Source organism: Thermobia domestica, chromosome 14 (assembly GCF_964235325.1).
Source record: "Thermobia domestica chromosome 14, izTheDome1.hap1.1, whole genome shotgun sequence".
Classification (NCBI taxonomy): domain Eukaryota; kingdom Metazoa; phylum Arthropoda; class Insecta; order Zygentoma; family Lepismatidae; genus Thermobia; species Thermobia domestica.
This window is the reverse complement of record NC_137467.1, coordinates 130,876,707-130,893,633: the sequence shown is the minus strand read 5'-3', so window position 1 is coordinate 130,893,633 and position 16,927 is coordinate 130,876,707. Positions and strand designations below refer to the sequence as shown.

At 35.3% G+C, this 16,927-nt stretch overlaps 1 protein-coding gene across 10 annotated transcripts in view; it reads left to right on the top strand.

The window, feature by feature from the left end:
* The window catches only part of Hipk (Homeodomain interacting protein kinase), a 139,702-nt gene that overhangs the window by 99,036 nt on the left and 23,739 nt on the right, over positions 1-16,927 (top strand). For 7 of the 10 annotated variants that reach the window (XM_081738834.1, XM_081738835.1, XM_081738829.1 and 4 more), the window contains 4 exons: positions 2,702-3,016; positions 4,433-4,620; positions 9,123-9,212; positions 14,012-14,159. In XM_081738834.1, the coding sequence (XP_081594960.1) occupies positions 2,702-3,016; positions 4,433-4,620; positions 9,123-9,212; positions 14,012-14,159 (741 nt within the window). The remainder of the gene's footprint in view (positions 1-2,701; positions 3,017-4,432; positions 4,621-9,122; positions 9,213-14,011; positions 14,160-16,927) is intronic. The other 3 variants (XM_081738828.1, XM_081738830.1, XM_081738832.1) reach the window with 3 other exon arrangements.

Genomic DNA, 16,927 nt, shown 5'->3' with positions numbered 1-16,927 from the left:
AAGCTATCAATAAGCCATCAGAAAACTCCATGAAGAATATTATGAAAAAAATTCAGATCAAAAATATAACGCCTATCGGTTAAAAATAACAGGTGGAGTTCTTTAGATATACAAGACGGGCTTATATATATATATATATATATATATATATATATATATATATATATATATATATAGTACGGGGTTTTGGATGGTTATATATGCTGTATATATTTAACAAAATTACTACCTGTACAGTCCTTTAAAGAAAGAAAAGTAAACTCTAAATGAAAAGCATATGAAATTTTGATGTTTAACAACTAAATAAAATGGTTTCTCAGAACTATAACGGTATCAAAGCAGAAATGGCGCCTCCAGAGAATAGTGCTGCTGCATGGGGTTCGTGGTTTGGTTCCAGCTCGCGGCCAGTGGGCTTTGTGGTAAACAAATACTGTGTTCGTGGTTTTTCTTTGGATTTTTCAGTTTTCTCCTGCTCCTTCATTCACTGTTTTCATAATGATCTTCTCCCTTAATCTCGGTGCATAACCGTGAGCTACAAAACAAGATATTTAATTTCCAGAAAACAGTAGCATGCCAACGCGATAAATTTGAAACTGCGTCCCGAAAATCATGTTGGAAAATCTAATCGGATAAGTTTTTTTGAAAACGAGTTAAGGTTGCGTTGGTGTGCAACATTCATTATACTTTAACGCAGATAAAGAGTGACACTTTTTGTTAATATTAACTAGAGCCTGTCTGTTCCACCTGTGCCCTCGGAAAATATGAGAACTATATTTCGGCCCCACCTCCGCCAACTTTTGGCGGATGAACCCCTCCGTGTGATTAGGGAAAAGAAGTGAATGCCTCGGCTGTGTTGCCAGTTTCTCATTCAGTCGTTTGGTCCCGACGAGTGAAGATCGTAGGCTACTTACAGTGGCTAACAAGACAGAGCACAGCGAAATCCGTGAAATAGTTCATTGTGGCAACGCATTCGCATCCAACAATTGAAAGATCTTGGCCGCAGCAACTTGTTCCTCCTCTTTTGAGAGAGGTACGGGAAATCACATCGACAGCAGCGCCAACAAGGGCACAGTTGAAATAGAAAGGCTGTAACATGTTTTATGTGCCCCGAAATTCTAATCAGATCCTACCGTTTCGAAAAAATACGCTATCTGATTAGGATTAGGGCGCACAAAAAGTAAAGCTTACTTAACCTTAACAAAATGTGCCAGATTATATCTGTGCCAAACTATATCGTATAATACTTTAATCTGCCAGTATTTTATCGTATGATATTTTAACCTTTTGCGGTCTTCTCTAGTTTCATGGAGTTTTTTGAACAGATCTGAATTTATTTGCTAAATTAAAGCATTTGGTGTTCAGTATCTTAGACTTTATAAACAGGTTCCAGGTTTCAAATTGTAGGTTCTCAACAAGTTTTTCCCATGCTTCGCAAAATGCATGCCATGCGTGATTCAGCATTGGACTGGAATGAAAAAACTAAATGTCAAGTGCCATGCGACAAAGAATCGGAAAAAAGTAACATTGCAGATTATATACGTCCATGTGCGCTCGATTCCTGGTGGAAGAATCAGATTTCTCAATGTGGAAGTAGCATGTGTAGAACAACGGCTGAGTTACTTAAAATAGTAAACTGTCGTTCAAGAAAGCCAGATACAATAGTGATCGGAATTGATAGGCTGTAGCTCTTACTTACGTTTTTACATTTTGTGTGTCGCTCACACTTCGTTTTTTGAATATTCAGACGTGATCTACTTTCGTACGTGTATTAGAGTTTGAACAACTCTTGAAATTACTAACAACTTCACGATGCCGGTGTCGCACAGCCTTCACCAGTTAAGACTTTGTAGCTTCCTATGAGAACAGTGTGGTATTAAACGGTGATATCTGTATTATCTTATTCCCCCTCTCTTGCATATATTTCAAGAATCTGTGTCGAAGTCCTTCTTTCATTACACTAAAAATTAAAGTAGCAAATCCTTTTTGCTCCTTCCGTCCCAAACGGTGAAAATTTATTATATACTGCAACGTCCGTTATCGGACACCTCCGTAATACGGACAGATTTTTTTGTCCCGACGAAAACACGTATACATTATTACGGGACGGAGCCTTTTACAATACGGACAGTCTTCTCCCTCTGCCAGCATTTTAGTAGACTCTCCATAATGGATAGAAAATATTCTCTATTTATACCTTTTTAACAAACTTAAAGTAATTCGCCATTGATCGGTGGGACAATAAAACACTGCAATTGATGCAGCAGTTACCAGCAAATTTCGGAAAGAAACTAATGTCCACAGGATGAAAGCGGTAGACAACTATTGGAGACTTTTCCCCATGAAATTCATAAAGCGTCATGATTGGTTAGTTATGTTTACGTTTTAATATGCAATAATAAAGTTGCGTGTTCTTGTTGCGTTACATTTGGTACAATCAATATTCGCGTTAAGGAATTTTTACAAGACGATGAAAGTAACTGAGGATAAAATTGAGGCCATTGTGTATAGTATTTCGATCTTACTGTATACAGTTCTTATTTTAGTAACTAACGTATATACTGTATAATGTATAAAATTACCACAGGAGCTATGGATACATTTCATTTACGGAAAAGTATTATGCTCCATTGTCCGTTATTCAGAGGTTTCACTGTAGTTTTGTTCTATTCTTGAGACGTATTTTCTTTTCTTCCTTTTTCAGCAGTAGCAGTTCGAATTACTCCGTGGGTGCGTCACAATCTCAGAAGAAGCGTCTTCTAGCAAAAGCACAATCGGAATGCATGCTGGGAGTGCCGAAACAAGAGCCTGGTGTATGTCAGAGCCACGAATTCCAAGAGCCCGCCGTTGTTTCTGTTCCTACGACAACCATTTCCTCATCAACTTCCGGGAACCGGGATTACACTCTACACCCCTGTCATAGTTCGAGTCACACAAAGGAGAACTATCATGCCCCGTCCTCTTCCCCATCCCATTCGTGCAGTCATATCAGTAGTTCTCAGGATCACCTTGTATACAGGTAAGTGTAGTAGCGTTTAAGGAACGCGGTATACATCCAGTCGAACGAATTATACAGTTACTGTGTTTCCTTTAATTTTTTTTTTAATCAAATATTATTTTAAGTAATAGTCAAAATAGTAATTTATATACATTATGTGTATTTGTAGCTACAACAGAAATCGGTGAACCATTAAAATAGGTAGCAGTCATTGCAAAAATTCTACACGGAACATGTTTGCAAAATGCATAAAATTGATTGTTGTACTGGCGAGAGAAATCAGATTACGGTCTCCTTGTTGCTAATTAAAGGAAATGTAGTTGCAAAATATGGTCCGTATTGTCAATGCAAATGGTGAATGTGTTTGACCCACTTAGCTTGCATGTTATGCAGCGTCTGGACGGAGATTTGACGGCACGCATCAAGAATACCAGTAATTTCAAATGGCGAATACCAGTAACTTTCCTGTCATAAATGACAGTCCACAAACGACTATATATATATATATATATATAAAGTTGGCACCCAATCAACTGATTGAAGAACTGAAAATAAAATGAAAATAAAATTACTGGCGTACGGTCATGTCGCAGTGGTGTATCTGTGTGCTGTGTGATGTGCTGTCTTACTGAAAGTGGAAAAGATGAGAAATGCACCATTCTTGTTCGGAACTAAGGATATGCAATCCTGGAGCATGTCAAGTTGTGTGTCTGTGGTGAAGGTGGAGTGGATGAAGATGAGATCAACAACTTTGGTGCTCCAACTAATTAGTCACTATTTATGAGACTGCTGTTAGGAAAAGTCGGCTCAGTAGGAATTCGTATCGTTCCAGTGCCGCAAATTTTGACAGTGATTTAAAGACACGGAATAATACGCGTAGTAGAAGGAATAATACGCGTAGTAGTGATAATATTAAGGTATTGATTTACAATTAAGGTTAGCATGTCTTTACGAGCAGAGGAAACATCGGAAAGGAAACGATTTTTTGCCATTGGAATTTAGAAATTGAAAGTATGTAGGAGAAAATTTGAAATCGAAAGGACATGTTCATGTTTTAAAAAGAAAAAAGTTTTGACTTAGCCAAATTTGCCATAAATCTTGCGTTCTGTTCTGTTACATTGAAAATATTAAATTTTGTGCATCTATTTGAAAAATATTACATTGTGGACAACTATTTCAACCATCCTGTATCAGCAAATTTTCTGAATTCCTAGTTAAAACTTCTCACTCACTTACTCTTCTTTTCTGTTTTATTTTTTACATGGTTTATCAGGTTTTAAGTTGATTTATTCACAGAAATAATTTGATTTCATGTTTTCTCTGTCTTGATTTGTATTCGTATTATTTTAGTAAGACTTCTTGAGTTATTTTAATTTGAGTTTGCTTATTATGTTCTTTTTTGAGTTTAATCGGAGTCCTGCCTCTAATTTGCTATAGTGACAGGAGGCTTTCTTGGCCTAGGGAACAGATGGCACCACCAGCGGCACATACTCGAGAATTGTTGGCTCCGCCCAGTGCTCACCGAGAACCTTCTTCGTTGGCCCCACCAGCTCACAAGCGGGAAATTATTACGAGGGAGCATCTGGTTCCACCTGCTCATCGAGAATACCACGTTCCTTCATCAGGTTTGTTATCAGTTTCATAATTTGTAATGATAAGTAAACTGCAGTGTCTTTATATATGTGTACTTTTGTTGACATTTTAAGAGTGTATGATGCAAGGTATGACAATTCCAGGAATATGCGCTAAGTGGTTGGTATTGTCTTCCGGTTTGGATGAGTATTTGGCTTTCCGGCAATAGGTTCTTCTGCATTGTTCTCCATTTCCGTTATCATGTTATACTGGATAGAAGATTTTTGTAAACAATGAGTGTAGGGGTAAAAACATGCCGGAGATACCTCGCAGTCGAGGTCGAGCTTTAAGTCGCGGTCGCTACCTCGATGCCTAAATATCGATGGATGAAGGGCCTACATAGCTTAGAGGTCGCGTCCTCTCTGTAAGTTTTCAGGTTAAGCAGAAACATTGCTGTGACGTGTGTGAAATTACTCCGTCAGTGTATGAAAATCACTGCGACACCATATTATGAAATTGAAACGATCAAACAGTTTATAAATAGCGATGGACGCGAGACGAGACATAAGAAATGCCAGTCTCTTTTTTCGTTTTTCGCAAAAGTATTTATCATCTATTATCTATCCCTATAAACTCTTTTTATTGCTAGAACATTCCTCACTACTTTTCTTAATATGTATTTCATAATCAAATTTAACAGTGCAATAAAACCTCTTGGGCATAGACACACACTCCTCTGCAGACGAAATTCTGAACAAATGAAGATTTTATTCCATGCAGTGTTTCGAGACCTCGGGAGAACCACTGAGAACACGAGTCGCAGCGATGCTTCCACTGAACATTGATGTAAAAACAAACTCGGTTGTTTATCATCGACCACTAATTCACCATCGCGGGGTCAACCTCTAGCTTGCAATGTAGCGTGTGTCTCCGGCATGCGCTTACCCACTTGAATCCATATGTTTGTGCCAACATCGAGGCAGCGATCGCGACACCTAAACCTCGACCTCGACCGCGAGGTATCTTCGGTATGTCCTTACCCTAGGGCCTGCGTAAGGTGATGTCACATATTCCTTAAAACATGTATATAACTTATTTAATGAAAAGAATCCGGCGAAATTATTACGCGGACGGCGCAACGCAATAGTTACTCTGATTAAATTGTCATACCTCGTAGTTTTCGTGATCTGTTAAGTTATTACAGGGTGTCTATTGGTCACGAAATCAGAAAACAGTCATGAAAGTAACGAAAAAGTCACAAAATTAGCTTTGGGGCCACAATTTTTTTTTAACTGTACAATCCGCGGCAAAAAAACCTGCAACATGAGGATGGAAGTTTATTGTGAAACTACGCCTAACAGCACAGGGAATGAACATAACCTCTAAGTGGAACGAATCACGCCAGGATAAACCTCGGCCTCCTCCCGTGCACACTTATTTTGGAGCAAAAGACTTCGTCATTTCACAATAAACTTATATGCTCATGTTGCAGGTTTTTTGCCGCAGATTGTACAAATGTAAGTACAGATTGGAAAATTTTGTTCTATAAAACGTCAAAATTCACCACCAAAAATGTACATGGTTCGGTTTAGACGCTACCAAATCGCAAGCAAAGTACGTTTCTGTCGCATGGATGAAAATTCGGCCTAATTCGAACCCAAATTCGCTCTTGAAAATGTTAGGAAATTTCATGATTTGTTAAAGAAAGGGTCACGAAATTTCATTTTGGAATTTTAGTAGACGCCCTGTGATTAGTATTTTGGTAACTAATGTGGAATTCAATTTGCACAGTACAGCAGTGGATTTTGAATCTTGTTAAAAATCTCCGAAGTCTTTGTGATACTAGATATAAAAATAACTGACCGATTTTATTAATCGTTATATTATCGGGTTTTTAATGTCTTTGCTATTTAATTACTTGTATCCTAACGATGTTTCACTATTATGCCAGCATAGTCGGGAATATGTAACACGTATTTGTAATGTATAAACATTGAAATGAACAGTATTACTCACTTAGAGTAACGTATTAGATTGTTTTAAAAAATGCGTGATTTTAGCCAGCAAATTCTAAGATTGTTCAGATTCTTATAGCCACATCACATATACATTTTCTGTGTGGAAATCAGTGTTAATCGGTTTTAAATGGGTTCTCGTATTGTCTTCTTTCTTTTCTTTTCTTCTTCGTCTTCAGACATTAAATGATCTTCCGTGCCCTCTAATCTTTTAGTTCTATCTTGTTGTCTTTTTGGATTTTCCAATGTACCATATATAATGTATTAACATTATTTTATACACTCTTTGGGTTCGTATCATGACAGTCTTTTTAACCGATGTTAATTTATAAGGAGTTTGGTTTACCAAAAACTCCTTTATATAATATCTATTTACTCTGTTCGTCGGTTTTGTCCGCCCGGGAAAGAGTCGATCTCAAGAATCACTTGATGGATCACTATGAATTTTAGACAGGATGGAGAGGGTCAAAAGCGAGGAATCGAGTTCATTCGTGGACGTGATCCATCGAGTTGAACCCAAGATATGGACAATCAAAATTCGGCTGCCTATATATTCCTATGGGAGTAATTATGGATATCCTTACTCGATAGACTACCCGCAATGCTGTTCAGATTAGTGGGTTAGTATAATTCTCAGGATGCAAAATACTAATCTGTCCGTGAAATATAGCGCGAAAATGAAACTGTCATTCTACTCGGCAAATCAAGTGACTTAAGTATTTTCTATTTTCAAATATTCATTCATCTTAAGTTTTTGAGTGGGTAATGAGAGAGGCGAGGGGAAATGGAAAAAAAATTCAAACTTTTTCATTTTGTTATTTTTTGTTATTGAACGTATGGAACCATAATAATAATCAACAACTCGTAATCATTTCTAATTTACTTCAATTTTCATGTTACGTACACTGTAACAAACCAAACCCTTTCACTGATACTGTTACTTGTTATGTTTTATTCTGATAACGCGTAAACTACAATGTTGATATTAAGGTTATACATCATATGGGTTTTTTTTCATACCTTGCGTCTACTTGTTCAATTTCCCCTTATATTTGGTTTCCTATGCTGAAAACATCTAAAGAAAGAATCCATATACCACATACACGATAGGCCTGTATCAGTAATTCGATTTTCTTCAGCGGATTCTCCCTCCGAATATGTTTCCAGCATAGGAAACGAAATATAAAGTAAAATTGAATAAGTAAACGCAAGGTAAGCAAAAAAACAAAAAACGAAACAAAACTGAATGACATACAATGTTGATGGTTTCCGACATTAAAACCTAGTAATATATTGATTCATTGAAAATGACTAATCACCGTGAAAGTATACCGTAACATACCAACATAACGAAATTTTAAGGAGCTCTGAACTTAATTTATTATAGCGAATTTTTCATTCTTTCTCCTTCCTTCATTTCCAGATATATTTCACGATTTCCTTTCAAATGAAACTGCTGTCGTCGTGTTCTAAAATCATACTTCCGTTATAATGCTAAAATAGATACTAAAATACACGCGACTTTACGAACGAAACACAAAGAATGATGGAAGATGGCGATGTAAATAAACGAAGTGGTAAATCAGATATATAAGATCGTAGCGGTCGTTAGTAACTTCATAAACTTCTGACGTTTGAAGATACACAAAGCTTTATTTAATGAAAGAACACTCATTGATTAACTTTAAATTGCTTTCATGCTCGACCGATCGCATACATTTATGAAAACTAACTATCATATAATCCGAATAATAAAATAATGTAGTAAGGAATATATTTATAGTATAAAACAAGATAAATTTCTATTGCATTTTTTAAAAAGTAAAGTTACTTTTATTCGTTATACTGACAGTTCGGAAAGTTGTAAAAATGATTTTTTGAACATATATTGAATAGGGAAAAGGAAAGGGATTTAAATAATTACTTACCGAACATGTGGAACACGTCAAAATAAATCGAATTACGTAGTAGTGTTCGGCACAATTTATCTTCTTTCCGGTATTTCGAATGAGTCACTTGGTCATTCTTCGTAGGCTCACAAAAGCTTAAGTCCTTAGTACGAATTCTGTAGGAAAGGTAGACAGCAATAAGCTCCAAAAATTTACGATGAATGAATTACCACTATGGAGACACTCGTAGGAAAGACTTAAGCTTTTTTGTGTTACAGAAAGAATGACCGAGTGATTCATTCGAAATACAAGGAACAAGGATTACTACTAGAGGCCTAATATAATAATTTCACAATTTTAAACGTTTCGTTGTACTGGCGTTCATTACAGCAAAATTTTATTGCATTGAAGTTGATAATTTATAGTTACGTTGGCATTTTGTTTGTTAACAGCAGTCTTCGACTGTATTGAGTCTTGTAGGTAAACTTTAATTTAAATATGCTACTTATACAAGTGATTCAAGTGACACTGTTTTATATATATATGTGTGTAGTTATGTGAGACACGTGGAATTGTGTGTGTGTATTGTATTATGTCGTACCAAATTTTGACAGTGCAAACAAGTAACATAGGCGTAATTTCACTCCTTAGCTGCAGGTGAAGTTGCTGTGGAAGTTGCCGACAATCCACAGCAGAAAAACCGAGGCCTTAGTGATCTTCCATACTGGTCTGTTAAATTAAGTAAGTTCTACCAATTTCTCATGGGTAGGAAAGAAACCTTTCCGTGAATAGTTTCCTCTGGTGCCGTTAATGTTATATACAGAAAAAGAAATTAATGCATGAAATTGTTGTATTGTGGTGGTGATGGTTCTTTTTTCTTTTAGATCGTATTTTTCGTGTGTATATACATAGGAAATCATGTTATGGCGAGCTTGTCAAAAGTGGTTTAAGCCCAGAACCGTGGTTAAAAGTGATGGTCCGTAAATATTTCCTTTTTTTTTACCGATGCAAACTTCGCAGTCAGATCAAGAAACGTTCCCTATGTCAGTTCCTAAAATTCGGAAAATTTTCCGCTCTGGCAACATTTCAGCAATTGTGTTAGATTTATTCGTACCCTTGTACGGACCTCTCCAAAAGCAAGGAAAGAAAGGAAGATGAAAAAGGAATCACTGGAACTGGGTTGAAGTTGCGGATATATTTCTACAGCTAGATATTTTCAAAAATTTCACTTAAACATTGAGTTTTATGAATGAAAAATTCTTTTGCTAATATATTTTGTAACAGTGGCCTTAGTTATTGAGCTACATAGGAACATTGAACATGGTCGCAGAATATGCAACAAGTGTGTTCAGTTTTAATAAATTTCTATTGTATTTTTACTTTTGAACGGCAACAGCAGTCTTACGAGTTTTCGAGAAATCTTCTTCTCTAAATTTGAGTATCACAAAGGATAATGTCAGTAATTTTAGTTGTATTATTGGTAACACTGGTTTCATGGTCACAGTCAACACTGTCTGGTGTCCGTGCTTTCAAGATCATATGGAGCATTTCAGTCGTGAAACCATGGCTGGTGTGAGTAGTTGCAGTGTCCCACTTGAGAAACGGTTATGGCAGTCGTGATGCTAAAACGACCGCACACACAGCAAACAATGAAACAAGTGTTGAATGCGTACATCTTTCTCATTGTCTGTATAGGACAAAGAAAGAATTGCATGAAAATGTGGAGGAAGTCTTCTGTCACAAGATTTGGGAAGTGTAGATTATTAGAAGGTGAGTTTTGTCCGGATGATTTTCTCGAGAAAGTCTTACAATACGGTGTTATTTCCTTTTGAAAAAAAGTTTCTAGGGCCAGTTGACTCGTGATGTGCTCATTACAGATTTCTCGAAACGACACTGACGATTTTGCTGATAGTTCATTAATATGTATGTCATTGACAGTCCAGCAATGTAGAATAACCCATTTGAGACAAATTTCCAGAAAGGGTAGTTTACCGATGGACTGGGTTTCATCCCAAATAGTCTCAAAAATGGCCCAAAAATTTCGTTCGAATTTCGTAAATGTATACGTATATCATTAACAGTCCTAAGTATGGAGTAGTTCCCCACATTAAACTTCATTAAGAGTTATTTATCGTGTAACGTATACTTTATTTTTCTAAAATTGTTTAATTTTGTTCATTTAATTTTTTCAACATCAGTTAAGTTTTTGTTCCCATTTTGTTATAGATACATAATACGGAGTAAATAATTTCTTCAAGGAAAATAAAGCGGTTTTGTTTATAGGTATTTTCTTCGAGCGAAATTTTTCATAAACACCTGCCAGTCGTGTTTGTTTCATAAATATGTACTTCAGTAATTATTATTACTACTAGTAGTATTAGTATTATTATTTAGGTACAAAATTCTAATATCAATCAATCCATTCGAGTATCTTCCTTTTTCTTACTTTTGAAGTAGTAGTTTGTAAAAGAGGACGAATGCACCGCCGACATGGTTGCTGAGAAATTTGCAGAGTAATATGTATTACTAATTTTACAAGATAATATAATCGCCGCGCGCCAAAATAACTAATTTCTTACTTACTTTCGCGACTAAAACATTCGAAATATATTAAATATTTCAACATACAACTACTGGACGGTCACATTCGAAAGTGGAAATGTATCATATTAAATCACTAATCAATCAGAGTAGTTTGTCGTAAATGAGAAACCACACTTTTGAACGTAACTGGACAAACAGGAAGCTTGTTGTTCGACTAGATAATTTTCATTGTTTGCTTGTAGAGACGTAGTTTTTGTAATATTAAACCCTGGTGTGTATGTGTGTAATCCATTTAGTTCATTATTTATTTACTGTTTTCAGCACACGTGTGCAATTGTTTCATATACCGTATCCACACTTAGAATAGATAGCCATGTAAACAAAAAGAATAAAGTATTCGTGCGCGTCATGTGATCGGACGCTACTTCAATAATGATGTGGTTCAGGCTGATATTTATGGACACTTCATAGAGTGTATTGTGTTATAACAGTATACTCTTAATATTCTTCTTTCATTATTTATATTCTCTAAGAATATATTCTTAAACCAGCAGCACGATTGACTTAACGGACATTGACAAGTTTATTATGTTATAACAAATACCAACAGTTCGTACCAATAAAATATACCTTTAATGAGCGTCCGTTATCAAGTATTTAAGAAAATAAATCTGATAAAAGTTCAAATTCCCAATCAACGACGAATCTTGGCTATTGCAATTCCAGAAAGTACAGATTGTACGAAGATTTCATAAATGTACTTCGATTTTGTATTTTTCGTTGTGTTGATACGCAACTGACGGAGAGAAACGTCAATAAATTGAAGAGTCAGTTTCTCTGAAATAGTTAACATTGAATGTTTCGTTTTTTCCCACGCCATTAAGACAGTAGGTTTACTGTCTGACTCAAACCTCGTGACGCTTAAGGTGTGCCCTCTTTTCTTGCAATACCCAATGAAAGTTACGCGAGGTTGTCTAATACTCGATGCGTGGGAGAAATATTATTTGCATTCAGAAGTATCTTTGTTAATAGAATGTTAGTGTATGTTTAGGAAAAAAGAAAGTAGTTTCTAAATAATTAGGGGAAAAAAGCATGATTCTACGTACAGTGGTTCATTATTTTGTTTAAAGATTGTTTCTTCATATATAGGTCAATCTAAATCTGTGTTTATTTTTTTTTATTTTCTCGGTTTGAAGCATTTACTTCGTTCTCCCATCTGCGTTTCATGAAAGAAACATATCACGTTATACTTGTACACGAAAGGAAATGAAATCCGACAACGTCACTCTTACGCGCTATTGACTTTCGCCAGACGTCAAGAGGTTTGAGCCGGACAATAACTCTGAAATTTCATTGCAATGTCTTACACAAACCACGCAGCTATCTAGAATTACTAACAGCTGCTCTTCTTGAACATGGAAACTTCCATACATCTGTTCATTGTACCAAAATAAATTAATATTGTCAACATTGATCAAAATAATGTATTTATTTGATTGTGAACTGAATTATATTTCATGTACTTACTCTTCAACATACAATAATAGTAAAGCTTGACAGTAAATAAAAAGTTTTAATACACGTGCTTTAGTTTCCGTTGTTGTCTATTCCAAGTGTGAATGTGGAATAATACTGAAAAGCTGTTGTGGACCTCATTACAGGATAGTTCTTCATGTACACAAATCTAGTGAGATCATCACTGACAATTTGTAATAAGTATAGGTTAAAAACAAACACAAACGAAAAGTTAGAGGCATGAGAAATGCAAGTAATAATAATATTAGATAGCTATAACCACAAAATGAATAGTATTTTATTCATTCTTTCTTTCTTTAAGAGTCCTGTTACTTGTTCCGTGTATATAATAAGTATAATTAGCTTAATGTTAATATGTATTCATCGCGTTATTGTGTTATCTTACACGCGACCACTGAGTTACGATGTCTTAATTTATTCAAATCAGTTTCTAGTATCTATAGAATTACAGTAGATCTTGCTAATCCGGACTAGATGAGAGTCCGGATCAAACGGAATTTGCCTTAAAACCCACCTAATGCTAGATGGGTAATAGTATAATTTAATTGAATTATATAGTACAGGAGTAAATCTGCTTTTTCGACTATTTTTTAAAATCCTGCCAGGATTAGCTGAATGCCCGGATTAGCGGGAGTACACTGTACATATAATTATAATACGAACAAGAAATTTCAAACATCGCCTTAGTAGCTGAGTTAGTATATTTAAATCGGTTACCTCGAAGCGTGGGGATAAGTTTGGTTGTAAAATATTGTTATCTCGCTGAAATCATTCTGGTTCGATTCTTTTCATGTGACAATCGTTGTGACTGAAAGTGAGTTTGCAGTGATTGAAAAGAGCTGTGATGATATGATAAATACAGAGTTCGTAATAACAAATAGTTTTCTGATCGAAATATCAAGGGGCCCCAAGTCAGCGGTTAATTTCTCATTTAATAATAAGAGTGCTCTTGTTTGAAATCTCTTACGCTAGTGTCTTCTGAAGAAAATAATTCCCAACCCATATTTATTCGAACACCGTCCCTGGTTCGATCCAAGCTCGCGCCAAGTGGACTTTCTAGTGGACAAACACCGTGTGCGTGGGTTTTATCGGGATTCTCCCGTTTCCTTACTCCACCATTCCATTCATTACTCGATCATCACCTTATTTAGCCTAGCCGGCATAATCGTGGGATGTAAAAGAAAGATTTCATTTTATTTTTATTCGAACACTTTTTGATACATTTGATGTTATTAATGATCTCATGTGAAGTTTTTCAATTATGTTATGAATTGTTCCAAATATTTAATACCAACAAGAAAATGAGAACATCTGATTGATTTTATAGTAATTGAATTTATGGTGTTCGAAGCAAAACTAGCAGATAAAGTTTTGAGTCTCTAATTACTGACCAATTGATAAAAGTGTATTGCGTGTTGCTTTTATGGTTTAATTTTTTAAATATTTTTTTGTGTTTTTAGGGCATAAAGAATATATACAACCGCCTGCAGCGCATTCGAATAGGGAAGTTCCCATAACAGGCCGTGAACAACATCTGTTAACAGGGCACTCTACAGCGAAAGCCTGGCCAAGTTCCGCAACTCATCCAACATTGCACCAAACATACAGGTTAGTGAGACCGGTTACGATAAATGCAGGTTGTAGTGGAAAAGAAGATTACTCATTTATTTGTTTATTTCATTATTATTGTAACTTTTAATTGAGCTAACGGGTACTGCAGAAGACTTCTTGATTGCTTTTGTTCTCTGGTTTGTTATTTTGTAGTACGAAGATATATATATATATATTTTTTAATCAGAGTGTATACTTGTGTTGGCGACATTACGTTGTACATTTACGTAATGTTGCTCGTTATTGAGACAAATACATAAAACATGTGTTAGTAAAAATTAAAATCTGAACAATACGTTCGTTACTGAGACAATACGTAGAACATGTGTAAGTAAAAATATGAACAAAACAAAATTTTGTTTAAGTTTTTGCTTTGATCAGATTTTTATTTTTACTTAAGTTACTTCCTAAACCATAACTAGCGATAAACGTTTTTAAAATTAAACTAGTTGTTAATTGTGCAACAGAGATGTGTAACTCTTACCAGAAACAGCTATAAACTTTTCAGGTACGTAGTTGCAACTCACCATTAAGGGATGATAATAGCAAAAGTTGCATTTGGATCCTCAACTTTATCATGTGGAGAATTGTAATGGACACTTCTTTATATCCTAACTTTTAGCTAATTTCCAACACCACAGCTGTGACATTATTCGATCATAAAATAAATCAAACATACACACTTGTTAGAGAAAATTGATTATCATGTACAAGACCGCCATATTTTCAAAGGTCATATTTAATCGTTTTAAGTCATGTATTAACAAAAGTTTTGAAATTTGCCTCAGTTTTAGTGTAATAAAATACACTAATATTGCGTAAGGTATGAGTGGTAAATATTGAATACATTTCACAAATTATGATACAAGTAAACCGAACTTTTTCTTCCGCTGGAATGTTTTAGTTAATCATAATATGCTTGTTCCTGCTTGCTTAAATAGTTGATTTACAGAGTTCTCAATCAGTAAGTGCTTACTTTATGCGTAGTTAATTTAGTAATTGTGTCTAGTATCTATCACCTTGTGGCCAATAATGCATGTGTATTTGTGTGTATATGTTATGTGTGTGTGTGTGTGTATGTGTATGTGAATCTCTTAGCTGTAAAATCTTGATCTGCAAGACCACTGTTGTGAAATTGTTTGCTGGCTATCATACTGATATTAAAGGTTCGTGCATACGAATAATATTATCTTTCAGGGCATACTTTGAAGTTGAACATTGATCATAAAGACCTTAACATAAAGATAGCAACCTTTTAGTTCCATGATTACGCATGTCTTCATCGCCATTCTCATCGTAATAGATAAGCATTTCCATAACGAGTCTTGCAGATGGAAATTTCTTTTACAGGCAAGAGGTTTGCAATTTGTTTTCACGCAGTATAACCCTAATTAACTATTAACATACAACCCATAAGTAACTGTGACTAATTAAATGTGATACAACAGAATGTTTAGTTTGTGTATGAAGGTCAAGTTCCAGGGAACAGTGGCTTCGTTATGCCAGATTTTTAGAATGCTGATAAAATATATTAAATTTGTAAAATGTATTGAAGATCCCTTGAATGATGCGCTTGTGATTGAAAAAGAATTACAACGTAGAATTACGTGATAAAAATTGATAAAGTATATTGAAGATTCTTTGAATTATGTGCTTGTTATTGCATGAGAAAGTATTTCAGCGTAGAATTAAGCAATAATCGAACACTTCTCAACTTCCAAACAATTGTACTTACTTAAAGGTGTTGGTTTTTAAGAGAATCTATGTTCTTCAAAAGAGGCAGTTCGTTCATTAAAGGATTTCATGCGAGTTCAGGTAAATTTTCAATGTCATCGTGCAATATTAACAGAAGAGGATTACGATAGAAAGTTGTACGAAGCTGATGATTTCAGTGTATTAGGTTTTTATTAAATACTTATTAATTAGTGTTCATTATTTCTTCGTCGTCTTTCCATATTTTTATGAAATAGTTGAACGTCACGTCTCATAATCACAGATAATTTTGAGTTGTGAGTAATGGTATTAGTTTCATAGAAATCCCCTACGGATCAACACAAATATGAGAATGTGCTATTCATTGTAATAAGGAGATGCGATATTATATTTTTACTTCTATGGCTGTTGTTTGTAGACTGCTGTAGCACTATAGGGCAAATCAGTTGATTACATTCTACAGTTAGCTAAAATTTGCCTATGATAGAGAGTATAATACAGTGTTAGATTTAGTCTGCTGGTCAAACTTGTGAAACCTATGCTTATAATTAACATCCTAATCGTTGTAGCTAATCATAAAAAAAAAAAAAATCGCGATCAGGAGTTGTGTGAATGAACGAACGAAGGCACACTAGAATCGTTGATTTTGAGTTTAACGTCCCTTTCAGCAGCGAGGCTATATGAGACGTGGACCTACTGATTAACGTGGAATCCGAACCACGTGAGCTCCCGCCGGGAATCGAACCCAAGTCTCCCACGCCAAAGGCGCGTACGCTAACTGCTTAGCCACAGAGGAGCTCGGAACACTACAATCGTATATGACCCACAAACGTAATCCTAATAACACACTGGCGCACTGGCGTTACGTCGAAAGAAAATCCTTTCTTTCCTTTCAGAATTAAAAAAAAAAAAAAAGAAACGAAAAATGTTGGAAGTTAGCTGGACATTAGGAATGGAAATGGAAAATGAACATAACCAAAGGGCTAATAGTACGCAATCTAAACTAAAACCTTCTGGCATGAAGCACTTAATACAACCAGTTTTCGATTTAT